We start from the raw sequence: 27,783 nt of genomic DNA on the forward strand, positions 1-27,783 counted from the left end.
CCGGGGAGACACAGCGTTTTATTGTCCGTGGTGCAGACGGGCAGGAGCCCGGCCGGGGCCGGGGCAGGCCGAGCCCTGCGGGACTGGGGCCTGGCACGAGCAGTCACGGATCCCCCGGCACGAGCAAGCCGGTGGCCTCCCCCCAGCCCCTCCCCCTCTCCCCACTCCTGCAGGGCAGGGGCGGCTCGTGAGCAGCCGCGTGGGCCAGAGGGCCTGTGGGGGGAGCTGGGGGGCCACGGCTGGGCCCCCTCGGGCCAGGGGCTGAGCAAGCGACGGGCCTGCCAGGGAGCCCCAGGCCAGCCCTGCCCAGAGGGGCTGTCCCCAGCAGCGTGGGGGCCGGGCCGCAGGACCTGAGCCAAGTCCCAGGCAGCGGAGGGCGCTGGGCGAGCCGTGCTGCGGGCCAGGAGGGGCGATCCCTGGGGCGGGGGAGGAGTGTCCCTGAAATCTGGGTTTGGAGGGCTGCCCTGGGGCCCTCTTCCACAACCCACCCCTCCTTGCTAGTCTGAGCGAGCCTGGCGGTGGGGGGGCTATTTCAGCTGCAGGGGGTGGGTGTGAACGGTGCCACCCCTCTGAGTGCCCACGCAGGGCCCGGGGGATGGGTGTGAACGGTGCCATCCCTCTGAGTGCCTGGGGGGCGGGTGTGAACGGTGCATCCCTCTGAGTGCCTGGGGGGTGGGTGTGAACGGTGCCACCCCTCTGAGTGCCCGCGCAGGGCCCGGGGGGTGGGTGTGAACGGTGCCACCCCTCTGAGTGCCTGTGCAGGGCCCGGGGGGTGGGTGTGAACGGTGCATCCCTCTGAGTGCCTGGGGGGTGGGTGTGAACGGTGCCACCCCTCTGAGTCCCTGGGGGGCGGGTGTGAACGGTGCCACCCCTCTGAGTGCCCGTGCAGGGCCCGGGGGTGTGTGTGAACGGTGCCACCCCTCCGAGTGCCCGCGCAGGGCCCGGGGGGGGGTGTGAACGGTGCATCCCTCTGAGTGCCCGCGCAGGGCCCGGGGGCTGGGTGTGAACGCTGCATCCCTCTGAGTGCCTGTGCAGGGCCCGGGGGGTGGGTGTGAACGGTGCATCCCTCTGAGTCCCGCACAGGGCCCGGGGAGGGGGTGTGAACGGTGCCACCCCTCTGAGTGCCCGCGCAGGGCCCGGGGGGCGGGTGTGAACGGTGCATCCCTCTGAGTGCCTGGGGGGTGGGTGTGAACGGTGCATCCCTCTGAGTGCCCGCGCAGGGCCCGGGGGGTGGGTGTGAATGGTGCCATCCCTCTGAGTGCCCGCGCAGGGCCCGGGGGGGGGGTGTGAATGGTGCCATCCCTCTGAGTCCCGCGCAGGGCCCGGGGGTGGGTGTGTGAATGGTGCCATCCCTCTGAGTGCCCGCGCAGGGCCCGGGGGGTGGGTGTGAATGGTGCCATCCCTCTGAGTGCCCGCGCAGGGCCCGGGGGGGGGGGGTGTGAATGGTGCCATCCCTCTGAGTCCCGCGCAGGGCCCGGGGGTGTGTGTGTGAATGGTGCCATCCCTCTGAGCGCCCGCGCAGGGCCCGGGGGGTGGGTGTGAACGGTGCATCCCTCTGAGTGCCCGTGCAGGGCCCGGGGGCTGGGTGTGAACGGTGCATCCCTCTGAGTGCCTGGGGGGTGGGTGTGAACGGTGCATCCCTCTGAGTGCCGGGGGGGTGGGTGTGAACGGTGCATCCCTCTGAGTGCCTGTGCAGGGCCCGGGGGATGGGTGTGAACGGTGCATCCCTCTGAGTGCCTGTGCAGGGCCCGGGGGATGGGTGTGAACGGTGCATCCCTCTGAGTGCCCGCGCAGGGCCCGGGGGGTGGGTGTGAACAGTGCATCCCTCCGAGTGCCCGCGCAGGGCCCGGGGGGTGGGGGTGAACGGTGCATCCCTCTGCGTCCCGCGCAGGGCCCGGGGGGTGGGTGTGAACGGTGCATCCCTCCGAGTGCCCGCGCAGGGCCCGGGGGGGTGGGTGTGAACGGTGCATCCCTCTGAGTGCCCGCGCAGGGCCCGGGGGGGTGGGTGTGAACGGTGCATCCCTCCGAGTGCCCGCGCAGGGCCCGGGGGGGTGGGTGTGAACGGTGCATCCCTCCGAGTGCCTGCGCAGGGCCCGGGGGGGGTGGGTGTGAACGGTGCCATCCCTCCGAGTGCCCGCGCAGGGCCTGGGGGGGTGGGTGTGAACGGTGCCATCCCTCTGAGTGCCCGCGCAGGGCCCGGGGGGTGTGTGAACGGTGCATCCCTCTGAGTGCCCGCGCAGGGCCCGGGGGGCGGGTGTGAACGGTGCCACCCCTCTGAGTGCCCGCGCAGGGCCCGGGGGGCGGGTGTGAACGGTGCATCCCTCTGAGTGCCTGTGCAGGGCCCGGGGGGCGGGTGTGAACGGTGCCATCCCTCTGAGTGCCCGGGGGGTGGGTGTGAACGGTGCCACCCCTCCGAGTGCCCGCGCAGGGCCCGGGGGGGTGGGTGTGAACGGTGCATCCCTCTGAGTGCCCGCGCAGGGCCCGGGGGATGGGTATGAACGGTGCCATCCCTCTGAGTGCCCGCGCAGGGCCCGGGGGGTGGGTGTGAACGGTGTCACCCCTCTGAGTGCCCGCGCAGGGCCCGGGGGGTGGGTGTGAACGGTGCCATCCCTCCGAGTGCCCGCGCAGGGCCCGGGGGGCGGGTGTGAACGGTGCATCCCTCCGAGTGCCCGCGCAGGGCCCGGGGGGTGGGTGTGAACGGTGCCACCCTTCCGAGTGCCCGCGCAGGGCCCGGGGGGTGTTGCTCTCCCAATAAATAGCACAAACCGACAGGGGCCCAGGCTAATCTGTGCTGTGCCCCTCCCCCACCAGCGACCCCACCGCTGGCAGATGGTCCCCGGGCATCAGTAACGTCAGCCCCCCTCAGTCATGCCCATGGCTGCTTGTGCCGCCTGCCAGCAGCCCCAGCTCCCCTGTGGGCGCAGGCCAGGGGGCCGGGCGGGGTCACAGCAGGGTGAGGTTCTCCTCATACAGGGACAGCAGCAGCAGGATGGCCCAGCCCCCCAGCAGCCCCAGGTTGTGCAGGGCGAAGAGCAGCCAGGGCCGCTTGTCCTTCACGTTCATCATGGTCGGCAGCTGGAAGGGAAGGGGGGTCGTTAGGGCAGAGCCAGCAGCCACCGTGCCCGGACCGGAGCCAGCCTGGGGCGCGTGGCCCCGGCAGCCCTGCCGCACTGGCTCAGGGGCACAGCCCCGCCCGGCCCACACTCTCCCGGCAGGATTCACAGCGCCCACCACGGAAATGCAGCCACCTCTGGGGTGAGCCAGGGCAGCTGGCTCACAGCCACAGACCGGCCAGCTCCCAGCTGCAGGGGGCCGAAGGGAGGCACCCACACTGGGTTTGGCCAGGACAGGGGGAGCAGCGGGAAAGTACCCAGGGAGCTCTGCTGAGTGCACGAGATCGGGGGCCTGCGTTTTACATCTCCTCCGAAAGGCAGCGCCCCCGAGCTCCCTGGGTTCCCCCTCCCCCAGCTCCACCGACACCCCTCAACCCCGACCCACAGCCCCTGCTAGCCCAGCCCTGCGTTCCCCCCTCCCCCAGCTCCACCGACACCCCTCAACCCCGACCCACAGCCCCCTGCTAGCCCAGCCCTGGGTTCCCCCCTCCCCCAGCTCCGCCGACACCCCTCAACCCCGACCCACAGCCCCCTGCTAGCCCAGCCCTGGGTTCCCCCCTCCCCCAGCTCCGCCGACACCCCTCAATCCCGACCCGCAGCCCCCTGCTAGCCCACCCCTGGGTTCCCCCTCCCCCAGCTCCACCAACACCCCTCAACCCCGACCCGCAGCCCCCTGCTAGCCCAGCCCTGGGTTCCCCCCTCCCCCAGCTCCGCCGACACCCCTCAATCCCGACCCGCAGCCCCCTGCTAGCCCAGCCCTGGGTTCCCCCTCCCCCAGCTCTACCGACACCCCTCAACCCCGACCCGCAGCCCCCTGCTAGCCCAACCCTGCGTTCCCCCCTCCCCCAGCTCCACCGACACCCCTCAATCCCAACCCGCAGCCCCCTGCTAGCCCAGCCCTGGGTTCCCCCTCCCCCAGCTCCACCGACACCCCTCAACCCCGACCCACAGCCCCTGCTAGCCCAGCCCTGGGTTCCCCCCTCCCCCAGCTCCGCCGACACCCCTCAACCCCGACCCGCAGCCCCCTGCTAGCCCAGCCCTGGGTTCCCCCTCCCCCAGCTCTACCGACACCCCTCAACCCCGACCCACAGCCCCCTGCTAGCCCAGCCCTGCGTTCCCCCCTCCCCCAGCTCCACCGACACCCCTCAATCCCAACCCGCAGCCCCCTGCTAGCCCAGCCCTGGGTTCCCCCCTCCCCCAGCTCCGCTGACACCCCTCAATCCCGACCCGCAGCCCCCTGCTAGCCCAGCCCTGGGTTCCCCCTCCCTCAGCTCTACCGACACCCCTCAACCCCGACCCACAGCCCCCTGCTAGCCCAGCCCTGCGTTCCCCCCTCCCCCAGCTCCACCGACACCCCTCAATCCCGACCCACAGCCCCTGCTAGCCCACCCCTGGGTTCCCCCTCCCCCAGCTCCACCGACACCCCTCAACCTCGACCTGCAGCCCCTGCTAGCCCAGCCCTGGGTTCCCCCTCCCCCAGCTCCGCCGACACCCCTCAACCTCGACCTGCAGCCCCTGCTAGCCCAGCCCTGGGTTCCCCCTCCCCCAGCTCCACCGACACCCCTCAATCCCAACCCGCAGCCCCCTGCTAGCCCACCCCTGGGTTCCCCCTCCCCCAGCTCCGCCGACACCCCTCAACCCCGACCCGCAGCCCCCTGCTAGCCCACCCCTGGGTTCCCCCTCCCCCAGCTCTGCCGACACCCCTCAATCCCGACCCTCGGCCCCTGCTAGCCCAGCCCTGGGTTCCCCCTCCCCCAGCTCCACCAACACCCCTCAATCCTGACCTGTAGCCCCTGCTAGCCCACCCCTGGGTTCTCTCCTCCCCCAGCTCCGCCGACACCCCTCAATCCTGACCCGCAGCCCCCTGCTAGCCCACCCCTGGGTTCCCCCTCCCCCAGCTCCACCAACACCCCTCAACCCCGACCCGCAGCCCCCTGCTAGCCCACCCCTGGGTTCCCCCTCCCCCAGCTCTACCGACACCCCTCAATCCTGACCCGCAGCCCCTGCTAGCCCACCCCTGGGTTCCCCCTCCCCCAGCTCCGCCGACACCCCTCAACCCCGACCCGCAGCCCCCTGCTAGCCCACCCCTGGGTTCCCCCCTCCCCCAGCTCCGCCGACACCCCTCAATCCCGACCCGCAGCCCCTGCTAGCCCAGCCCTGGGTTCCCCCTCCCCCAGCTCCGCCGACACCCCTCAATCCCAACCCGGAGCCCCTGCTAGCCCACCCCTGGGTTCCCCCCTCCCTCAGCTCCGCCGACACCCCTCAACCCCGACCCGCAGACCCTGCTAGCCCAGCCCTGAGTTCCCCCCTCCCCCAGCTCCGCCGACACCCCTCAACCCCGACCCACAGCCCCTGCTAGCCCAGCCCTGGGTTCCCCCATCCCCCAGCTCCACCAACACCCCTCAGTCCCGACCCACAGCCCCTGCTAGCCCAGCCCTGGGTTCCCCCGTCCCCCGGACTCAGCTCTCAGTGGGACCCTTGGATTAGGGCTCCGACCGTTCCCCTCGCGAGCTGGGCGTGGGGGCAGGGCAGGGCAGGGGTCGGTAGCCAGGGGACGCCTGCGGGCGAGTCGCTCACCATGTCGCAAAGGGCCACGTAGAGGAAGAGGCCCGTGGCCACGGTGAAGATCCAGGCCTGGAACTCCTCGCCCGTCGCCACCGAGAGCGCGATGTAGAGCCCCAGGAAGGCGGTCAGGGCGCTGCTGAAGTTCAGCAGCAAGGCCCTCTTGACGCTCAGCCCCGCGTGCAGCAGGGCCGCAAAGTCCCCTGGGGGGCGGGAACGAGACCACGTCACGGGGGCTGCCATTAGCCTGGGCTGCCGGTCACCCCCCCCCCACGCCAGGCCAGCCGGAGCCGCCCTTAGCCAGCCTGGCCTGGGCGCCCCCTCCCCTGGGCTGGTCCAGTCGGAGCCTGGCTGGCCCGGGCTGGACCAGGAGTCACGCCCCCCCAGCTAGCCCCGTAAGAGCTGCTCGGAGCCAGTCCCGGAGTCCCTGGGGAGCTTCCCATGGGGTCTGGGCTGAATAACCCCCCTGCACGGCCTTGGGGCAGCCCCGTGCGGCCGAGCATCCGGCAACTCCGCACCCCCCGGGGCAGCGCTCACCTAGCTCATGCGGCAGCTCGTGGCACAGCACGGCCAGCGACGTGGCCAGCCCCGTCTTCCAGGAGGTGGAGAAGGCGGCCCCCACGGCCAGCCCGTCGGCGAAGTTGTGGATGGCGTCGCCAATGGTGATCATGTAGGGGATCATGCGCTGCTCTGCGGAGCGAGGGGCAGTCAGGCCTGGGCCAGGGGCCAGTCCCCTCCCAATGGAGAGACCACCAGCAGCCTGGGACCCCCTACCCCACATACCCAGCCCCCCAGCCCCAGCCAGCCTGGGGCCCCCTGCCCCAGCCCCTCAGCCCCAGCCAGCCTGGGACCCACTGCCCCAGATCCAGCCAGCCTGGGACCTCCCTGCCTCACCCAGACCCCCAGATCCAGCCAGCCTGGGACCTCCCTGCCTCACCCAGACCCCCAGATCCAGCCAGCCTGGGACCTCCCTGCCTCACCCAGACCCCCAGCCCCAGCCAGCCTGGGACCCACTGCCCCAGATCCAGCCAGCCTGGGACCTCCCTGCATCACCCAGACCCCCAGATCCAGCCAGCCTGGGGTCCCTGCCTCCTCCTGCACAGGGTCATCTCAGTGGCCCTGGTTCCCACCTCTGACAGCAGTGAACGGCGGATACTTTGGGGATGGGTCATGAAGCCCTGAAAAGCCACATGGCCCCATGCGGGAAAGTCCTGCCAGGCCTGGTCCCTCTTGGGGGTGGAACCCTGCCAAGCCCTTCTCACTATTCCAGTGTGTGAGAGGTGCCTTCCCCTACCACAGACCCAGTGGCCTAATGGAGAAGGCACCAGCCGCTGGGGGTTGTCGGTTCAAGTCCCACCTGGCTTGGGGGTGTAACATAATATTTCATTGGAAGCTGACAGGGCCGGAAAAGAGTTAATTAACTTACACACTCTCTCTCTTTCTGCCCCCCCAATGGCTGAACTTTAAAGACTGGTTAGGAAGATCTGTAAATGACCAGTATCAGAGGGGTAGCCGTGTTAGTCTGGTTCTGTAAAAGCAGCAAAGAATCCTGTGGCACCTTATAGACTAACAGACGTTTTGCAGCATGAGCTTTCGTGGGTGAAGAAGTGGGTATTCACCCACGAAAGCTCATGCTGCAAAACGTCTGTTAGTCTATAAGTTGCCACAGGATTCTTTGCTGCTTGTAAATGACCAGAGCTTGGAAATGCAGCCGGCATTGCTAGAGGCAGAAGGGGAGGGGGGTGTTTGCTCAGGGCTTGGGATGGCAGCAACCAAGGCTTGTCTATTGCTAGAGCTTTGATTCAAAGATCAAAAAAGGAATTTTAACATTTAGGAAGACACTGGAGTGCAATAGTATTATTGTCTCTGTGTCTCTTTGCAGGTTGTGGTCACCTGTATCTGAACTGTTAATGGATAAATTACCCTGTGCTAATTGCCAGGATGGTTGGGAGAAGGAGTTAAGCCTATTGTTTTCTCAGGCCGAAAGGCTGCTGGAAATGTATAAAAACCCTGGGACACGATCCTGCTTCATCTCAGATCTGCTCTGGGTTTCAAGAGGGGAAACCTTAAGCCACAAGGACTGAGATCCCCAGTCACTGACTGGAGCCACCCTGAATATGGACATTGGACTGTAACCTCTGGACTATTTCTAAAAGGACTTTTGGCAACTACAAGCTCATCTCTGCTGTGTATCTGAACCTCAAGAATTGAATTCAAGTCTGTCTGTAGATTGATCTTTTAACCAACACTCTCTCTCTCTCTTTTCTTTTTTAATACATTTTAGTTTAGTTAATAAGAATTGGCTATAGCGTGTTTTGGGTAAGATCTAAGTTATAATTGAACCTGGGTATGTGGCTGATCCTGTGGGATTGGAAGAACCTTTTCTTTTCTATGATGAGAGAAGATTTTCAGGAATCATCATCATATCTGACAGGTGTGTCTGGCCGGAGGCCTGAGGCTGGGCACTTTAAGGGAACTGCGGGGTTTGGACTCTGAGTGACCAGTGAGGTGCTAGAGAAGCTGTTTTGTGCTGGTTGGTAAATCTAAGCATTGCAATAACCACCAGCGTTTGGGGTTTGTCTGCCCCGTTCTGTTTGCAGTTCACCCTGATTGAGTGACCTCAGCTGGCTCCCACGGGCAGCACCGTCACAGGGGGTAACAAATATTTCTGCTTTTCCCAAACCGCTAAGCTGGGGGAGAAGCTGAACGTGTCTTGGGGTGGGGTGAGGGCACCAGGGGCAGCGAAGCACCAGGAAGCAGCAGTCTCAAAGGGCTGGCTGGCTCCCAGGCTGGCATGCCCCAGAGCTGTGGGTAACAGGCTGTAGGGCCCCCCTGCCCTGGCCCCCAGACAGAGGGTAGCCCCCTACGCCAGGTCTTTCCTCAGTGCCTGAGCTGCTCCTTCCTCCCTGGCCTAGCCCCACTGGGGGGGTCTGACTGGGGTCAGAGGTCTGGTGGAGGAGTTCCAGGGTTGGGGTGGGGGCTGAGTGGGGGTTCTGGGATGGGGTTCTGGGGTTCATAGAATCATAGAATCTCAGGGTTGGAAGGGCCCTCAGGAGGTATCTAGTCCAACCCCCTGCTCAAAGCAGAACCAACCCCAACTAAATCATCCCAGCCAGGGCTTTGTCAAGCCTGACCTTAAAAACCTCTAAGGAAGGAGATTCCACCACCTCCCTAGGTAACCCATTCCAGTGCTTCACCACCCTCCTAGTGAAAAAGTTTTTCCTAATGTCCAACCTAAACCTCCCCCTCTGCAACTTGAGACCATTACTCCTTGTTCTGTCATCTGCTACCACTGAGAACAGTCTAGGTTGGGGGCTGATTAGGGGTTCCAAGGTTGGGGTGGGAGGCTGATTGAGAGTTCTGGGATGGGGTTCTGGGGTTCGGTGGGGGGCTGATTGGGGGTTCTGGGATGGGGTTCTGGGGTTGGGGTGGGGGGCTGATTGGGGGTTCTGGGATGGGGTTCTGGGGTTCGGTGGGGGGTTGATTGGGGGTTCCAGGTTGGGGTGGGGGGCTGATTGAGGGTTCTGGGATGGGGTTCTGGGGTTGGGGTGGGGGCTGATTGGGGGTTCTGGGATGGGGTTCTGGGGTTCGGTGGGGGGCTGATTGGGGGTTCTGGGATGGGGTTCTGGGGTTGGGGTGGGGGGCTGATTGGGGGTTCTGGGATGGGGTTCTGGGGTTCGGTGGGGAGTTGATTGGGGGTTCTGGGATGGGGTTCTGGGGTTCGGTGGGGGGCTGATTGAGGGTTCTGGGGTTCGGTGGGGGCTGACTGGGGGTTCCGGGGTTGGGATGCAGGTTGCTGGGGCTGGCGAGTGGCACCGAGAGGCTCACAGGGCTGGTGCCCCTTGCGGTGGCAGAGGCACTAAGTCACTCACCCCGGGTGCGTCTCCCCTGCCCCGTTTTTCTGAGACTGGCTTCCTCCGCGGTGACCTGGAGGAGGGAGGGACGGACACGGAGCATGAGGGTTGGCCCTCACCCGGGGGAGCCCTCTGCTGGCAGCAGCCGCCTGAGGGTGCCCCATGGGGCCCAGAGCCTGGGACCCCTGGCCACAGCCGCCCGCAGGGCCAGGCACAGCTGGCATGGGACACGCGTCCCGCCAGCCCCTTAACCCCTTCACTACCAGGCCGGCCCCAGAGCTGTGCCGGGCCGTGAAGTTAGCAAGGGCCAGGCGACATTCAGGGACGTGCCCACTGGGCTGTACCTGGCGCTGCCCAGTGGGTGAGGCCCACCTGGCTGGCTCCGCCCTGCAGCCTGCGTCATCCCCCTCCCCCTCCATCCTGGGGGCTGGGCCTTACCAGGTCGGCCTGCGAGGCTCCTTTCTCCTGCTTCTTCCGCCTCTGCTCGGCCTGGTAGAGTTGCAGGGACATGGCGTGGTCGTGCGGGTGCCCCCTGCCAGCCTCCTCCTGCCGGAGCAACACACACGGCTCACCCAGCGCCCCCCACGGCACCGACGGGGAGTGACCCACGGGCCCCATGGGCACCCGCCTCGGGGGCGTGGCAGGTGCAACAGCCACCCACAGCCCAGAGCACCACAGTGCCCCCTACCGAGCCCCCGCCCCACTCCCTGCACCACAGCGCCCCCCACCGAGCCCGCTCGCCGCACCACAGCGCCCCCTACCGAGCCCCTGCCCCACTCCACGCACCACAGCGCCCCCTACCGAGCCCGCTCCCCGCACCACAGCACCCCCTACCGAGCCCCTGCCCCACTCCACGCACCACAGTGCCCCCTACCGAGACCCTGCCCCACTCCACGCACCACAGTGCCCCCTACCGAGCCCCTGCCCCACTCCACGCACCACAGTGCCCCCTACCGAGCCCGCTCGCCGCACCACCGCGCCCCTTACCCAGCCCCCGCCTCGCTCCCCGCACCACAGCGCCCCCTACCGAGCCCCCGCCCCACTCCACGCACCACAGCGCCCCCTACCAAACCCCCGCCCCGCTCCCTGCACCACAGCGCCCCCTACCAAGCCCCCGCCCCGCTCCACGCACCACAGCGCCCCCTACCGAGCCCGCTCCACGCACCACAGCGCCCCCTACCGAGCCCCCGCCCCCCTCCCTGCACCACAGCGCCCCCTACCGAGCCCCCTCCCCGCTCCACGCACCACAGCGCCCCCTACCGAGCCCGCTCGCCACACCACAGCGCCCCCTACCGAGTCCCTGCCCCGCTCCCTGCACCACAGCGCCCCCTACCGAGTCCCTGCCCCGCTCCCTGCACCACAGCGCCCCCTACCGAGCCCGCTCGCAGCACCACAGCGTCCCCAACCGAGTCCCTGCCCCGCTCCCTGCACCACAGCGCCCCCTACCGAGCCCGCTCGCAGCACCACAGCGCCCCCACCGAGCCCCCTCCCTGCTCCCCGCACCACAGCGCCCCCTACCAAGCCCCCTCCCTGCTCCCAGCACCACAACGCCCCCTAGTGCCACACTGGGGCATTGGGGTCTGTGCTCACTGCCGAGGAGAGCACCTGCTTTTTCTGTGCCCCCCGCCCCTCCAAAATACCCCATCTCCCTCCCCCATCTGCCCCCTGCCTCCCTCGCCCCCAGACCTCAGGCTCGTCGCTCCCCAGGACACTGAAGAACTTCTCCAGGAGGAAGAAGGCATAAATGCCGCCCAGCACGGCCAGCAGCTTCCAGATGGTGTCCCTGGTCCCGGCCTCCTCAGCCCCGTGCGCGTGCCCCTCGTCCGCGTGCGAGTGCAGGCCCAGGAACTGCAACGAGCACAAGGGAGTCTCAGCGGGGGAGGGGGCTCGCTTGGGCACGCGGGGACTCCCCCTCTCTGCCCGCACACTCTCCGTGTGTAAGCACACGCCCCTGCCAGTGCCACACACCCATGTGCATGCTCCCCCTCCCCCCACACTGGCCAGCACACACGTAGGCATCTGCACACTCACGTGCACTCACGTGCCCATACGCACACCCATGTGCCCATCCATACATCCACATGCCCACACGCACACTCATGTGCCCATACTCACTTGCACGTGCCCACACGCACACCCATGTGCCCACACGCACACCCATGTGCACTGTGACAGATTCCCTGGGCGCTGCTCTGGAACTGCTCCCCACCAAGCCAGGCCGGACTCTGGGGAGCCTCCTCTCCCTCAGAGCAGCCTGTCTGCAGGGCAAGAAGCTCACACGGCTTCACCTCCTGGGTCTCTCCTTGGAGCATTCAGCATCCTCTGCCCCTCCGTGCGCTTCCCACAGCGAGTCCACCCCGGTGGGGTCCTGGGGCAGCCAGAGGGTCCTGCCCCCCCACTTTGCAGTCAGACGTGACTCTCAGCCAGCCAGTAACACAGAGGTTTATTTAGACGACAGGAGCACAGTCCAAAACAGGTCTTGCCGGTACAGACAACAGGACCCCTTTAGTTAGGTCCATCTGGGGCCCCTGCAACCTTCCCAGGTCAACACTCCCCACTCACCATTCACAGAACACAGCCAGAACATTCCCACTTCTTCACGTGCACACAGTCCCACGTGCCCATACGCACACCCACGTGCCCATACATACACCAGCGTGCACACACTGCCACGTGCCCATACGCACACCCACGTGCCCATACATACACCCATGTGCACACACTCCCACGTGCCCATACGCACACCCACGTGCCCATACATACACCCACGTGCACACACACACTCCCACGTGCCCATACATACATCCACGTGCCCATACATACACCAGCGTGCACACACTGCCACGTGCCCATACGCACACCCATGTGCCCATACATACACCCACGTGCACACACACACTCCCACGTGCCCATACATACATCCACGTGCCCATACATACACCCACGTGCACAGTCCCACGTGCCCATACGCACACCCACGTGCCCATACATACACCCACGTGCACACACTCCCACGTGCCCATACGCACACCCACGTGCCCATACATACACCCACGTGCACAGTCCCACGTGCCCATACATACATCCACGTGCCCATACATACACCAGCGTGCACACACTGCCACGTGCCCATACGCACACCCACGTGCCCATGAATACACCCATGTGCACACACTCCCACGTGCCCATACACACACTCACATGCCCATACATACACCCACGTGCACACACTCCCACGTGCCCATACGCACACCCACATGCCCATACATGCACCCACGTGCACACACTCCCATGTGCCCACTCACACTCCTACATGCCCACATGCACTGGCCCACGTGCCCACGCACACAGCCACCCGGGTGCTCACCCACGCCCATTTCCGAGCTGTGCACGCAGTCCCCGGGAGCAGGCCCCCGGCAGGCCCAGCTGCTCACCTGGGGGATGAGGTGGAGCAGGGCGTCCCCGGTGAGTGAGCCCACGGCCAGGCTGACAAAGCCCTGGATGACGTAAGGGTAGGCGCTGGCGCAGGCGGTGCACAGGAGCAGGACGATGCCAAGCAGTGCGCACAGGCAGATCACCAGCGTGGCCAGCGAGCCATAGATGTACCCTGCACAGAGAGCGGCTGTTACCCACCCGGCCCAGAGCCCCGCACCGCCCTGCACGGCAAGACGCAGAAATCCCAGGCAGCGCAGCCAGATGCCCCCGCCAGCTCCTCCCCCAGGCCCTTGAGGCAGGAAGGAGCTGGGGTCTGTCCCTGCAGGGCACAGGACGCGGGAGGGGGCAGGGGCTGAGGCACTGTCCTCAGTCCGGAGCTGTTAGGGGCTGTGAGGACATGGGGGCACCACCTCCCGCCCCACCATCGGATGCTTTGAAATGGAGAGATCTCTGCACGCCCCGGGGGCTGCCCCTTGTTCTAACACCCAGGCACCGCCAAGCCCAGCCATGGGGCCCCTCTCGCCCAGCAGCCCCCGCACAGAAAGCAGCACAGCCGGAGACAGGGCCTTACTCTCTGCCACGGTCAGTCGGCCCCCGGGGGCACTCAGGTGACGGGCAGAGCAGGCCCCGCTGAGCTGCTGCTGGATCAGAGCCGGGCTGAGGCTGGTGAAGTCCGAGCCAGAGATCCCTGCGTCGGAGTCGAGGCTGTAAATCTCCAGGAGGTCGCCGGGGCTCAGACACATCTGGAAACACAGATGGGGAGTTACTGACAGAGTCGGCGGCACCCAAGCCACGGATCCAAGCCCTCCGCGGCCCAGAGCCCTGAGCCAGTGGGTAGTGGCCTCTCCAGGGCTTCGTGCCGGCTCCAGCGACGTGGACCCAGCCCACCCCCAGAAGGTTTCCTGGGTCTCAGCCTGCCCTGCCCTGGTTTGCTGCCAGCCCGAGGCCCATGCATGACGCTCTTGCTGCCACGCTGCCTGGGCTGGCGGCTCTTTGTTTCCTGCCACTGGGACCTGCCCTGACGGCTGCGGGAGGCTGCCCCTTGCGAACCAGCCAGCAGGACACGACTCGGCCCCAAACTCAAACACGGGTGGGAAACGTCCCGATCCCGCGGCTTTGCCCCCAGGCCTCTGCCCAGCCAGGCTGCTGCCAGGCAGTGCCAACTGGGAGGGGAGCAAGGGAGTCAGGACTCCTGGGTTCTGTTCTCGGGCTGGGGACAGCCCCCCACAGGGGTTGTGGGGAGAGCAAGCGAACTGGGGTCAGGAAGGAGAGAGCTGGACACTTCCAGTTTGTGTCTCTGCTTCAGGGCTTCAGCCGGCCACCGGCGGGTCGGGACGGGATCTGCCCCGAGGATTTATCTCCTTCCTCTCGAGCACTCGGAATGGCCATGGCAGGAGACGGGGCCCTGGGTGGGGGGTGGGCAAGGAGTTCCCCCAGTCAGGCTGGCAGGGACCTCAGGGGCTTCACCTTCCCCTGCAGCATGTGGGTCATTTGCCAGGATTAGCTGGGTGCAGCTCACTGGGACGCTGCCCTGCCATTGCGGTGCCTGCTGTGCTCTGCCTGTGGGCTGTGGGTCGCCTGGGGGTGCTGGGGGCCTGTGACACCCAGGAAGTCAGACTCTGCTCTGGGCCCCTCTGGCTTTCACCCCACGATTCTCCAGACGCCCCTGCCCCCGGACAGCCGGCCCGGGGAGAGCCGTGGCCCCGCTGCCTACCGTGTCCCAGACGAGACCGGGATCGTCCGGCTCCGTCTGCCCAGGGAGGCTCCGTCTCAGCCGCCTGGGCGTGTCGCCGTGGTGTGGGCCCAAGTGACCGTCGGGGTTCGTGTGCTTGCCGGGGTGCTGGCTGGCGTGGGGAGCTGACGCGGGCTCCTCGTGGTGATCGGCGTGTGCTTCGTCGTCATGGTGATGGTCCGTGTGCTCATCCTCTGGCCCCAAGGCCAGCTTGGCCATCAGTGTGCTCAGGCCTGTCACAGGCCAAGCCCGTCATGCCCACTCCCTGCCCAGTCGCCCCTTGGCAGGAGCGGCCCTTCCCCTGCAGCCGCCCGCCCAGCTCCATCACTGCAGCCTCCTGCCCCGTCCCCATCTAATCCTCCCCCACCCCAGGGCTCACCCCCTGCCGGCTGCCCCGGGCTCAGAGCTGGCTGGGGCCCGGGGATGCTGGCGCACAAGCTGCCCAGAGCGAACATCCCGGCTGCTCCCCCCCACCCCCCCCCGGAGAGGGCGCTGCTGAGGCCGGGGCTGGGCCGGGGCTTTGCAGGGATTTCCCCCGGTGCGAGGGGCGAGCCCAGCCAGGCTGCGGGGGGAGCCCAGCTCTCTGGGCTGCAATGAGGACACTGCATGACGCCATCGGCCTGCGGGGGGCCGGAGCAGGGCCGTGCCCGGGGGCCTCTTGGAACCAGCGCCAGCCCTGGCAGGGACCGGGCTCGTGGCCATCCCTGAGCCTGCCACCGGAGGGCGCCCTGCAAACACCTGGAGCCAGCAGGGAAACCCGTGCCAAGCGCTGCTGGCCACGGAGCTGTAGGGCTGCAGGACCCATCGCCCTGTGCCAGCCTTTCCCACGGGGCAGGGGCTCAGCAAAGTGCCGTCCCCCTGGGGACCCAGCCCTCCCCCCGTGGCTGCTGCAAAGGATTCTGGGGCCCTGCAAGGAGGAGCCGGGGGCGGGGGGGGGGAACTGAACTGAGCCCTCGGTTACCCCCGGCCACGGCTGCCCAGACTCACCTGCCAGCGTCAGGTTCTGGGACTCGTTGCCATAGCGATGGAAGATGTACCCCAGGAAGTAGTGGGGGGGCGGCAGGGCGTGGAAGCAGTCCCCCAGCAGCACGTGGTACATGATCGTCACCAGCACCCGCCCGGCCACGTCGGCCGCCACCTGGCCAGAGACCGCGGTGCTCTTCTGCAGGACACGGACCGCGTCCAGGCACGGCTGGGGGGAGACGGCTGATGAGAACGGCTCCCAGTCCAGCCCAGCCGCCATGGGGGAGAGTGTGGGGTGGATTTGGCGGTGTGGGGGTGGGCCACACAGGGGAAGGAGAGTGAGAAAGCACCACCGAGAGATGAGTCCGGACACTGGAACAGGCTCTGGGAGCTCTCCTGTGGCTTGGGGGGCACAGGCCTGGGAGTGCTGGGGAACAGCAGCAGCTGACATGCCTGATCCAGGCCCACCCATCAATGGGATGGGCTTAGAAATACCAAAGGAGGGTCTTGGGGGTGGCTGTCTCCTGCTTTTCTGAGCAACCCAGAGGGCTGAAAGCTGCTGGGTGTTTGCGCTGCGAGTCTCCCGTAATCCCCTGACTCCAGGGCCTGGAGCTTTAGGACCCTCCCCCAGGTACCACGAGACGTGCCCTAGAGGTGGGATCTGGTGATACGGGGACTGGGGCAAGGCGTTAGTGTGACAGCGACAGATCAGGGTGTCCCACAGGCTCCCGGGGGGACCTCGGCCCCTCTCCCTACAGTGTTCAAGGAGGGGGGTCACAGCTGGTGGGTTGGACACCCCCGCCAGGGTCTGCTGGCCAGTTCCAGCCTCGGTCCCAGGAGCTGTTTGCTAACAGGTGGACCAGCCAATTTCCTCCTTGGCTGCAGTCCCAGCTCTCTCGCCAGCAGCCCTGGCAGCGCCACTTGGCTGGAAAGGGCCCGGCTCACGCAGCCGCCTCGCTCCAGCTCTCGGGTGGCTCTTGGCACTGCACGGACTGTCCCACGGCCCCACCTGAGCTGCTCCGGGGCAACGTGACCGGCGTCTCGAGTCAGCGGGGTGACGCTGTGGCAGGGGGAGATGTGACGAACTGCGAATGTTCTTAATGTTTGCTCTGAATACTGTGTTGGTGCCTCAGTGTCCCCTCTGCAGTTCTTAAGTATCTAGGTGGTGGGATAAGGGGGTGTGATTGCTGCAGGGGAAGGGGCCGGTGCCCCTGAATGCCTGACACTCGTCTCCTGGCAACTGATGGCCTGGGCCCCTCCTCTGCAAAGGTGCCAACTGAAGGTGTTGGAGACAAAGAGGTCAGGTGACCTCCTGGCCGGGAAAGGAACTGAGCAGAGGGGGGGGGGGGCTGGAGGGGGGTCAGTCTGGAGCTGGCTGGGGACGAGGAGTGAAGTGCAGACGTGGGGGTCTGGCTCACTGCCCCCCAGAATGGACCCGGCCGAGGGGTCCAGTTCGCGGTACCTACACGCTCTGTTTTAGCCCGTGTTCCTGTCATCGAATAAACCTCTGTGTTACCGGCTGGCTGAGAGTCACGTCTGACTGCAAAGTGGGGGGTGCAGGACCCTGTGGCTTCCCCAGGACCCTGCCTGGGTGGACTCGCTGTGGGAAGCGCACGGAGGGGCAGGGGATGCTGAATGCTCCAAGGAGACACCCAGGAGGTGAAGCCGTGGGAGCTTCTTGCCCTGCAGACAGGCTGCTCCGAGGGAGAGGAGGCTCCCCAGAGTCCTGCCTGGCTTGGTGGGGAGCAGTTCCAGAGCAGCGCCCGGGGACTCGGTGACAGAGGGCTATCGCTCTGGGCGGGTGACAGACTCCTGGCCCCACCCGCACTCCACTGACTGGCACAGGGCTCGTGAGCAGAGGGCACTGGGCCTGGCATGGGCCAGGATCCCGGCACACAGAACCACTGGGGCAGTCGGACCTGGCTGGGAGTGTTGGTGTTTTCAGAGAGGGACTCTAAGCTGACTTCACCCCCGCACACACCTTGCGCCCCAGCTCTGCCAGGGACGGCAGCACAGCCCTGCCACGGGGCTTGCACGACTCGAGCTAGTCAGTGCGGGGGGAGGGGACGGAGAATGGGACTGTACAAAAAAACAACTCAATCTACGTCAGCTACTGGTGCACCACGGAGCGATGCAAACCTGCAGAGCACCGCACCCGGCGTGTGGTGCCAACAATGTTGTTAACATCCTGACTCCACTGTGTGGCCTCAAAAATCCAGCCCAACGCACTGGAACAAAGAAGGGGCCACTCCTGTCTCCTGCCCAGCTGGTAACACCCATCGCAAGGCTGGACAACTAGTGACAAGACATTTCTAGTGAAGGGCTTGTTTGTGCTGCCACTGCTCCAAATCCCTGCTCTGCTTCTTCCAGACACAGCACTGGGAGATGGCGCCTCGCCGCCTCCCTCGGAGCCCATTCAGCACGACCCCCTCAGCCAAAGTCCCGGCCCCAACCCCTCCAGGCCCATGCTGCCACCGTCACGGGGCGAAAGCCCTGAAGCGCCCACCCCCCACGGGGCTAAAGCCCCGGAGCGCCTGCCCCCCCACAGGGCTAAAGCCCCGGAGCACCCGCCCCCCACGGGGCGAAAGCCCCGGAGCGCCCGCCCCCCATGGGGCTAAAGCCCCGAAGCGCCCACCCCCCACGGGGCTAAAGCCCTGAAGCACCCGCCCCCCTTGGGCTAACGCCCCAACGCGCCCGCCCCCCACAGGGCTAAAGCCCCGGAGCGCCCGCCCCCCATGGGGTAAAGCCCCGGAGCGCCCGCCCCCCATGGGGTAAAGCCCCAAAGCGCCCGCCCCCCACGGGGCTAAAGTCCCAAAGCGCCCACCCCCCACGGGGCTAAAGCCCCGAAGCGCCCGCCCCCCATGGGGCTAAAGCCCCAGAGCGCCCGCTCCTCATGGGGCTAAAGCCCCAAAGTGCCTGCCCCCCATAGGGCTAAAGCCCCGAAGCGCCCGCCCCCCCATGGGGTAAAGCCCCAGAGCGCCCGCCCCCCATGGGGCAAAAGCCGCAAAGCGCCCGCTCCCCATGGGGTAAAGCCCCGGAGCGCCCGCCTCCCATGGGGTAAAGCCCCAGAGCGCCCGCTGTTAGGCCTGAATAAAGATGTAGCACAAAACCAGTTATGCCAACCTGACTGAAGTCAGGCTAACAGAGGTTTCTGGGTAATCCCAGAGTGGAATACTGAGAAGCAGCATTGTCTCACAAAGCCCTGGGAAAGAGCGAGATCAGTGAGGGGGCTGGTACCAGCTGTGTTGTGTTAAGAAACAGTGTTTGAAGAACTGATAAGAAACAGAAGCATCTCACAGTTCTGACTCTAATTCCCTGGTTTAGTGTCCGGTGTGTTTTAACTCCCTCACATTCCTAACCTTTGGCGCTTGTTGAGATATTAACAATGTAATGCTGTAGAGACTAGGCATGCGTATATATTAAAAGGTGTCTAATTTCTAGTTGTTAGACAAAGGGGGTGGGTTGCTCAAGTGAATGATCTATGATGTAATAGAACTGTCTATATAGGCTAGTACTAAGCTGTAAAGGGGGGGCTGGTTCTCTTCGGATACGGGCTGTTCTCTATTGACGCGTGCACTTGTCAATAAAGAGCTTTTGATCGAACCTTGCTGGTGTTGCCTGTCTCTCTGCGGTCAGACAACGAACTTCGCTGTCGGGGTTCCAGTCCCTGACACCGCCCCCCATGGGGTAAAGCCCCGGAGCGCCCGCCCCCCAGGGGGCTAACGCCCCAAAGCGCCCACCCCCCATGGGGCTAAAGCCCCGAAGCGCCCGCCCCCCATGGGGTAAAGCCCCGGAGCGCCCGCCCCCCATGGGGCTAAAGCCCCGAAGCGCCCACCCCCCAGGGGGCTAAAGCCCCAAAGCGCCCACCCCCCAGGGGGCTAAAGCCCCGAAGCGCCCGCCCCCCATGGGGTAAAGCCCCGGAGCGCCCGCCCCCCATGGGGCTAAATCCCCGAAGCGCCCGCCCCCCATGGGGCTAAAGCCCCGAAGCGCCCGCCCCCCACGGGGCTAAAGCCCCAAAGCGCCCGCCCCCCATGGGCTAAAGCCCCGAAGCGCCCGCCCCACATGGGGTAAAGTCCCACAGCGCCTGCCCCCCATGGGGCTAAAGCCCCAAAGCGCCCGCCCCCCATGGGGCTAAAGCCCCAAAGCGCCCACCCCCCAGGGGGGTAAAGCCCCGAAGCGCCCGCCCCCCAGGGGGCTAAAGCCCCAAAGCGCCCACCCCCCAGGGGGGTAAAGCCCCGGAGCACCCGCCCCCCACGGGGCGAAAGCCCTGAGCCCAGAGGTGGCAGGAAGCCGGTCCTGTCCGTACGGCACATGGCAAGAGCCAGCACACAGCCGCCCGTACCGGCAGGGGGCAGCTTCCCCAGGCCGGCAACTGAAGAGGGCCTGGGGCTCCCAGCCGCCCCTACTGCAGCCGGAGCCCCAGGCCCTTTAAATAGCTGCCGGGGCCCCAGGGTAGCAGCGGTGATTTAAAAGGCCAGGTGGGGGGTGGATGGGTCGGGGTTTCTGAGGGGGGAGAGTGGGAGGGGGCAGATAGGGGGTGGGGACCAGGCTGTTTGGGGAGGCTCAGCCTTCCCTACCCGGCCCTCCAGACAGTTTTGTAAGCCCAGTGTTGGGGGCAGTAGTGCCACACCCAGGATTCCCCAGCAGGGAGCACGCACACACACGCACGCACGCACGCGCACACACACACACGCACGCACACACACACACACGCACGCACGCGCACACACAAACACACTTACCTGGTGCCTGTCTGCGTCTCTGTAATTCTCCCGCAGGCCTCCCAGCAGCTCCGCCACTTTCTCCGCCGTGGGCCCCGCCGCGGGATTCCCGCTGGAGAAGCGGGTGAGGAAGGCCCCGGCCTCGGCCACCCACTGGCCGCCCCTCGCTGCGGCACAGGTGGCCGCGGGCTCTGTCAGGTAGAGCAGCAGGCCGGCACCGAGCTGCGGGAGCTCCGTCGCCGTGAGGTTGGCGTCGCCCGTCCCTGCCTTGCCCACGAGCGTGAAGATGTCCGGCACGGAGATGCACTGTGGGCAGAGGGGCAGAGCTGGGGCTGGCACACACCACACCGCACAGACCTTGGCGCCCTTGGGGCAGTGAGCCTGCGGCCCGAGGAACTGGGCTCCCCAGCGCGTTACCCTGCCAGTGCCCGGCTCCGGGCCGTCGCTGAGTTGCTGTGTGAGCTTCGGGCCCTGCTGCTTCCAGAGAGCTGGGGAAGGGTCTAGGCCGACGGTTTCCAACCTTGCCCATCCCCAGAGCCCTCAGCCCCCTTGAGAGGGACAGGGTGGACCCTGGGCACCACCCCTGGCTGAGATCCCGCTCGGAAGCATCAGAAGAAATCGGCTCTTCCTAGGGTTCTGCACCACGAGCAGTGACGGCTGGGCCGATGGTCTCACAGTCGGAGACCTGACATTGGCACCCGGGCGCGTGGCTGGATTCTGGGACATGCTGAGCCCCCAGCAGCTCTCGGGGGCGGTGGGCACCGGGCACTGTGACCAGCAGGCCGGTTGTGTTTGCCACCTCGTGCCTCGGTTTCCCCATGTGAGGTGGGCTCGCTCGCGCCAGGGAGGTGGCAGTGAGCTCACACACCAGCCTCTTGGCAGGCCCGACGCACTGACACGCCCTTCAGTGCCACGCAGGCGGGGTCGTCCCTGGGCCGTGCTGCTAGGACAGGCCAGTGGTGTCCAGGTCGGGAAGGGACACGACTGACAGCCCAGGCCCAGGGGAGCCCTGCCCAGGAGAGCGTCTGCCTCTTGTCGGCCCTTCAGCAGCTCTTCTCAGGCGAGCGAGGCACCGGGACGGGCGGCTCCTGCAGGCTCTAGCCAGGGGGCACTGGGCTCATCGCCGGTGCAAAACACCCCCGGGGCAGCCAGTCTCCGAGCCCAGCTCTCAGCCGCGGGCAATGGCCCTGGAGCCGCGCCGGCTCGGCTGGCGCTCGGGCTCGGACGCTGGGCGGGGGGGTCTCAGAGCCCCAACTCTGGCTATTTTGAGCACTGTGCTGCGAGCCCCAGGCACACACCCACACCGTGCACCCCCACTGCACACACCCACCCCTACACACTGCACACCCCCACTGCACACACACACAACTACACACTGCACACCCCCATTAAACACACCCACACCTACACACTGTGCACCCCCACTACACAAACCCACACCTACACACTGCATACCCCCACACCTACATACCTACACACTGTGCACCCCCACTGTACACACACACCCCTACACACTGCACACCCCCACTACACACACCCACACCTACACATCATGCACCCCCACTGCACACACACACACCCCTACACACCGTGCACCCCACTACACACACCCACACCTACACACTGCACACCCCCATTAAACACACCCACACCTACACACCGTGCACCCTCACTACACACACACACCCCTACACACCGTGCACCCACACTACACACCCCCACACCTACACACTGCACACCCCCACTACACACACCCACACCTACACACCGTGCACCGCCACTACACACACCCACACCTACACATTGCACACCCCCACTACACACACACACCCCTACACACCCCCACTACACACACCCACACCTACACACTGCACACGCCCATTAAACACACCCACACCTACACACCGTGCACCCCCACTACACACACCCACACCTACACACTGCACACCCCCACACCTACACACCTACACACTGCGCACCCCCACTGTACACACACACACCCCTACAAACTGCGCACCCCCACTGCACACACACCCCTACAAACTGCACACCCCCACTGCACACACCCACACCTACACACCCCCACTACACACCCCCACTGCACACACACACAACTACACACTGAACACCCCCACTACACACACCCACACACCGTGCACCCCCACTACACACACCCACACCTACAAGCTGCACACCCCCACTACACCCACCCACACCTACACACTGCACACCCCCACTACACACACACACCCCTACACACTGCGCACCCCCACTGCACACACACACACACACAAACACACACCTACACACTGCGCACCCCAGCTGCACACACACACACACACACACCTACAAACTGCACACCCTCACTGCACACACACACAACTACACACTGCACACCCCCACTGCACACACACACACCCCTACACACTGCACACCCCCACTACACACACCCACACACCTACACAACGTGCACCCCCACTACACACCCCCACACCTACACACTGCACACCCCCACTACACACACCCACACCTACACACTGCACACCCCACTACACACACACACCCCTACACACTGCACACCCCCACTGCACACACACACACCCCTACACACTGTGCACCCCCACTGCACACACACACAACTACACCCTGTGCACCCCCACTGCACACACACACACACCCCTACACACTGCACACCTACATTGCGCACACACACACCTACACACTGCGCACCCCCACTACACACACCCACACACTGCGCACCCCCACTACACACACACACACACCTACACACTGCACACCCCCACTGTGGGTGCACACACACACAACTACACACTGCACACCCCCACTACACACACACACCCCTACACACTGCACACCCCCACTGCACACACACCCCCTACACACTGCGCACCCCCACTGCACACACACACACCCCTACACACTGTGCACCCCCACTGCACACACACACACTACACCCGGCACACCCCCACTGCACACACACACCCCTACACACTGCACACCCCCACTACACACACCAACACACCTACACACCACGCACCCCCACTACACACACCCACAACTACACACTGCACACCCCCACTACACACACACACCCCTACACACTGCGCACCCCCACTGCACACACACACACCCCTACACACTGCGCACCCCCACTGCACACACACACCCCTACACCCTGTTCACCCCCACTGCACACACACACACCCCTACACACTTCACACCTACATTGCACACACACACACATACACACTGCGCACCCCCTCTACACACACACACCCCTACACACTGCGCACCCCCACTGCACACACACACACACCCCTACAAACTGCACACCCCCACTGCACACACACACACCTACACACTGCACACCCCCACTGCACACACACACACCCCTACACACTGCACACCCCCACTACACACACCCACACACCTACACACCGCGCACCCCCACTACACACACCCACACCTACACACTGCACACCCCCACTACACACACACCCCTACACACTGCGCACCCTCACTGCACACACACACACCCCTACACACTGCGCACCCCCACTGCACACACACACACACACCCCTACACACTGCGCACCCCCACTGCACACACACACACAACTACACCCTGTGCACCCCCACTGCGCACACACACACACCCCTACATACTTCACACCTACATTGCACACACACATACACACTGCGCACCCCCACTGCGCGTGCACACACACACACCCCTACAAACTGCACACCCCCACTGTACACACACACACCTACACACTGCGCAGCCCCACTACACACACGCACCCCTACACACTGCACACCCTTACTGCACACACACACACACCCCTACAAACTGCACACCCCCACTGCACACACACACACACACACCTACACAGTGTGCACGCCCACTGCACACACACCCCTACACACTGCGCACCCCCACTGCACACACACACACCCCTACACATTATACACCCTCACTGCACACAAACACACACAAACACATACACACTCCACACTGTGCACACACCTATACACTGCACACACACACTGTGCACACACATGCACACACACACTGCACACCCCCACTGCACACACACGTACACACTGTGCACCCCCACACACATACACACTGTCCACACACACCCCCTGCACACCCCGACTGCGTGCATCACGCACCTGCACACTGCACATCCCCACTGCACACACAGACCTACACACTGCACATGCCACACTGTGCACACGCATATACACTGCACACACACACCCTGCACACACACCCTCCACTGCAGGCACACACACGTACACACTCTGTACCCCCACTGCACCCCCACGTAGACACTGCCCACCTCCACTGTGTGCACACAACCCCACGTACACTCTGCGCACCCCACACTGCATACAAATGCACATAGTGCACATATGCTACACACATACACACACACTTCAACAGTGCACACCCCACACCTACGCACATGCTGGACACAAGGGGAGCATGCAGACACAGAGTGCATGCTCGCACGCACGCTCGCACGCACACTGGATGGAGCTCAGGCCCGATGGCCCCTCCCTTGCCCCTTGGTTGGCCAGGGACACCCGTGCGAAGCAGGCACACCAGGCTCCCGCTGGCAGCAGGGAGGGGCAGATTCTGAGCCTTGCTCCCTTGCAGTGCAGACCAAACTCCCACTGACTTCCTAGGGGATTTCCCTGCCCAGAGACTGCCCAGGATTTGAACTAGTCAATGGGAACAGTCTGAGTCACCTCAGCCCTGGAGCCCAGCCGGGGCCTGCCGGGCGCAGATGAGACGGACGCAATAGAATCGAGGCCACAGACTGGCCCAGTCTGGGCTGATTCTGCTCACAAGGGGCTTGAGCTGCCTGCGGCCGTCTACACTAGTGAACACTGGACGGTGCTAGGGGCAGTTCAGGCCAGTGCAGAGGGGCCCTGGGGAGGAACCTGCCAGGGAAACGGGCCGAGGGGCCGGTTGTGTGTCTGGGGAGAGACGCCCTGTGCTTACGGCAAGGGAGTACGGGCTTAGCAGATGACAAACTGTCAGGAACAAAGGAGCTGCCTCCCTGTCCCTCCCGGTGTGGGTGCGGGTGTGGGAGCTGGCCTGGATCCCAGCCACCAGCCGGGGCAGCCAGGAGACCCTCCCACCCCTGCCCGGCACGTGCTAGCGCCAGTTCTGAACGCACCAGCTACGCCAGGGCTCCCCCACCCCTCGGGGAGATGCTCCTCCGGCCACAGCCATCCCTGCACGCCCCCTCCCTTAACATCTCCCCCTTGTGTCGCACCCACGTTCCCCCCCGGGCGGCCTGGCCGCGATGCCTCGGCTGGGAACCTGCCGTTCCTGCTGCCTCGGCCCCTCCCGCCCGGGCTGGAGTTTGACCCAGTCTTTGCTCCCGACCCGCAGAGGAAGGAGGGGAGCGGACGGCGCCTGGCTGCGGCGTTACCTTTTCACACGGCACTGCTGGGCACTGCACACGGGCCGCCAGGATACTTAAGAGGGAGTCCAGGGCAGCGTGGGGCAGAGAGCCTTCTCCCGACGCCAGCAGGGCCCACACGCTCTGCAGCACCTGCGCCTGGCTGGGCACCGGCGCCCCTCGCCCCGGGCACACAGCCGCCCCCAGGCAGAGCAGAACCAGGGGCACCAGGAGCGCCATGGCAGCGTCCTCGCGGCCCACGCTGGCTCGGGGAGACGCAGCGGCTCCGGCCAGGCTCCCGGGGCCAGAGAGCCAGAGCTGTGGGGAGCAGTGGCTCTAATCCTGCAGGTATTTGCTGCTGCTGCCTGTGATTGGCTCAGGGTGAGATTGCCTCGGGTTAACCATTCCACAGAACCCGTCCAGCTCTGCAGATCCTCCTGCGATAGGGGCAGGGCAGGGTGGCTGCGAGTTACCCAGCCCAGCCCATTGTCCCGCTGCCGGGGAGTGGCGGGGCTCTGCTCTGCCAGGAGAGCGGGCACGGCCCCGCTCCAGCATCGTCAGCAGAGCTGCCCCCGCCGGGAGGAAATGAGCAGGCAGGACCTATTGCCCAACACGGCTCCAGCCCCGGCCCTGGAGACGGGACGGCTCATCCGCCCAGCGGCCCCAGCTCCTCCACGAGGAAGGGAAGCCCTGCACGGGGCAGACGCATGGACGACAGGCTCCTGGTCCCCACTCCACCAGGGCCAATCCGTTCCCCTCTGGGCCTTAACTCCCTCCCGGGAGGCAGCCCCCGTCCTGCCACGGGACTGTGGGGGTTTGTGAACAGCACGGGGGGTTCTGCTGCAGACGGGCACCTCGCTCTGCCCTGGCGAGCCCCGACCACCACACCGGCCTCGTCAGCCCCAGCACGCACCACAGCCGGGGAACGGGCTCCCGGGGGAAGTGACTCACGCAGGGTCATGCAGTGAATCAGTGCAGAGCTGGGGCTAGAAGCCCTGACGCCACAGCCCTCTGCTGTAACCACTAGGACACGCTCCCTTCCCAGAGCCAGGAACCCCCTGACTCATCCTTCCTGTGGCTCTGCTGGAGGCCCACTCTCGTCCCAGAGCTGGAACAGAACCCAGGAGCCCTGGCTCCCAGCACCCCCCCTCCTCTAACCACCATGCCCCACTCCCCTCCCAGAGCTGGGGAGAGAACCCAGGCGTCCTGGCTCCCAGCACCCCCTGCTCTAACCACCAGCCCCCACTCCCCTCCCAGAGCCGGGGAGAGAACCCAGGCGTCCTGGCTCCCAGCACCCCCTGCTCTAACCCACCAGCCCCACTCCCCTCCCAGAGCTGGGGAGAGAACCCAGGCGTCCTGGCTCCCAGCACCCCCTGCTCTAACCCACCAGCCCCACTCCCCTCCCAGAGCTGGGGAGAGAACCCAGGCGTCCTGGCTCCCAGCACCTGCTCTATCCCACTAGACTCCACAAGAGATTCTCTAGTGTCCCCACGTGAGGGGAGAGGAAGGTTCGTTCTGGGCTGGGGCTGGAAGGGTCCCCACGTATCCCGCTCAGTGGCACTGGAGTCGGGGGGCACCAGTGGACCAGGGGAGCGGGGCTGGGAGCAACGCGGCCACGTGGACAGAGCAGGGCCCGGGGTTCGGTGCAGTTCCCCGTGCTCAGCGTAACCTGCGCTCAGCTGCCCTGTGTGCTAGTGCCCCCGAGGCAGCGCCGGAGCCGTGTGCTCTCGGCAGGGCAGTGGGAGCCAGGACACTCGGGCTGGAGCCCTGGATCCTGCGGACACAAGCGTAGGCCAGCGACGGACCCGGTGGAAGGAGGCGTTCCAGCCGCACGCAGGCCTGGCCGTGCAGCAGGGTGATGCCGGCAGGACAGTGGAGCTGTTAGTGAACCGTACTGGGGAGCGAGGCCCAGACACCACTGCCGGGAGCCTCCCAGCATCCCGGGGCCCTGGGGGGAGC

General features: G+C 65.6%; 1 protein-coding gene across 2 annotated transcripts; it reads right to left on the reverse strand.

The window, feature by feature from the left end:
* Positions 1-1,774: 1,774 nt before the first annotated feature.
* On the reverse strand, positions 1,775-26,426 carry SLC39A4 (solute carrier family 39 member 4). Of its 2 annotated transcripts, XM_045003750.1 has the most exons (12): positions 25,855-26,426; positions 20,402-20,686; positions 15,684-15,888; positions 14,679-14,929; positions 13,536-13,707; positions 12,964-13,136; positions 11,216-11,377; positions 9,968-10,075; positions 9,548-9,602; positions 6,213-6,365; positions 5,691-5,878; positions 1,775-3,075 (listed from the first exon to the last, which is right to left on the reverse strand). In XM_045003750.1, the coding sequence occupies exons 1-12, from the start codon at positions 26,062-26,064 to the stop codon at positions 2,944-2,946; spliced, it is 2,094 nt and encodes a 697-aa protein (XP_044859685.1). In that variant the 5' UTR covers positions 26,065-26,426; the 3' UTR covers positions 1,775-2,943. The 2 variants fall into 2 exon arrangements, with proteins under 2 accessions (XP_044859685.1, XP_044859686.1); XM_045003751.1 differs by lacking the exons at positions 20,402-20,686; positions 25,855-26,426 and adding an exon at positions 17,799-17,872 and having other exon boundaries at positions 1,776-3,075.
* Positions 26,427-27,783: the final 1,357 nt, after the last annotated feature.

The sequence above is a fragment of the Mauremys mutica genome, chromosome 2 (genome assembly GCF_020497125.1).
Source record: "Mauremys mutica isolate MM-2020 ecotype Southern chromosome 2, ASM2049712v1, whole genome shotgun sequence".
NCBI lineage: Eukaryota > Metazoa > Chordata > Testudines > Geoemydidae > Mauremys > Mauremys mutica.

Excerpts from the sequence above, each read along its gene's own strand:
- SLC39A4 (XM_045003750.1), bottom strand. The coding sequence starts at position 26,064 with ATGGCGCTCCTGGTGCCCCTGGTTCTGCTCTGCCTGGGGGCGGCTGTG. Across the intron at positions 11,378-12,963 it reads TGCTCCACCTCATCCCCCAG|TTCCTGGGCCTGCACTCGCA; the intron begins GTGAGCAGCTGG and ends TGCTCGTTGCAG. Across the intron at positions 10,076-11,215 it reads TGGGGAGCGACGAGCCTGAG|GAGGAGGCTGGCAGGGGGCA; the intron begins GTCTGGGGGCGA and ends TTGCTCCGGCAG.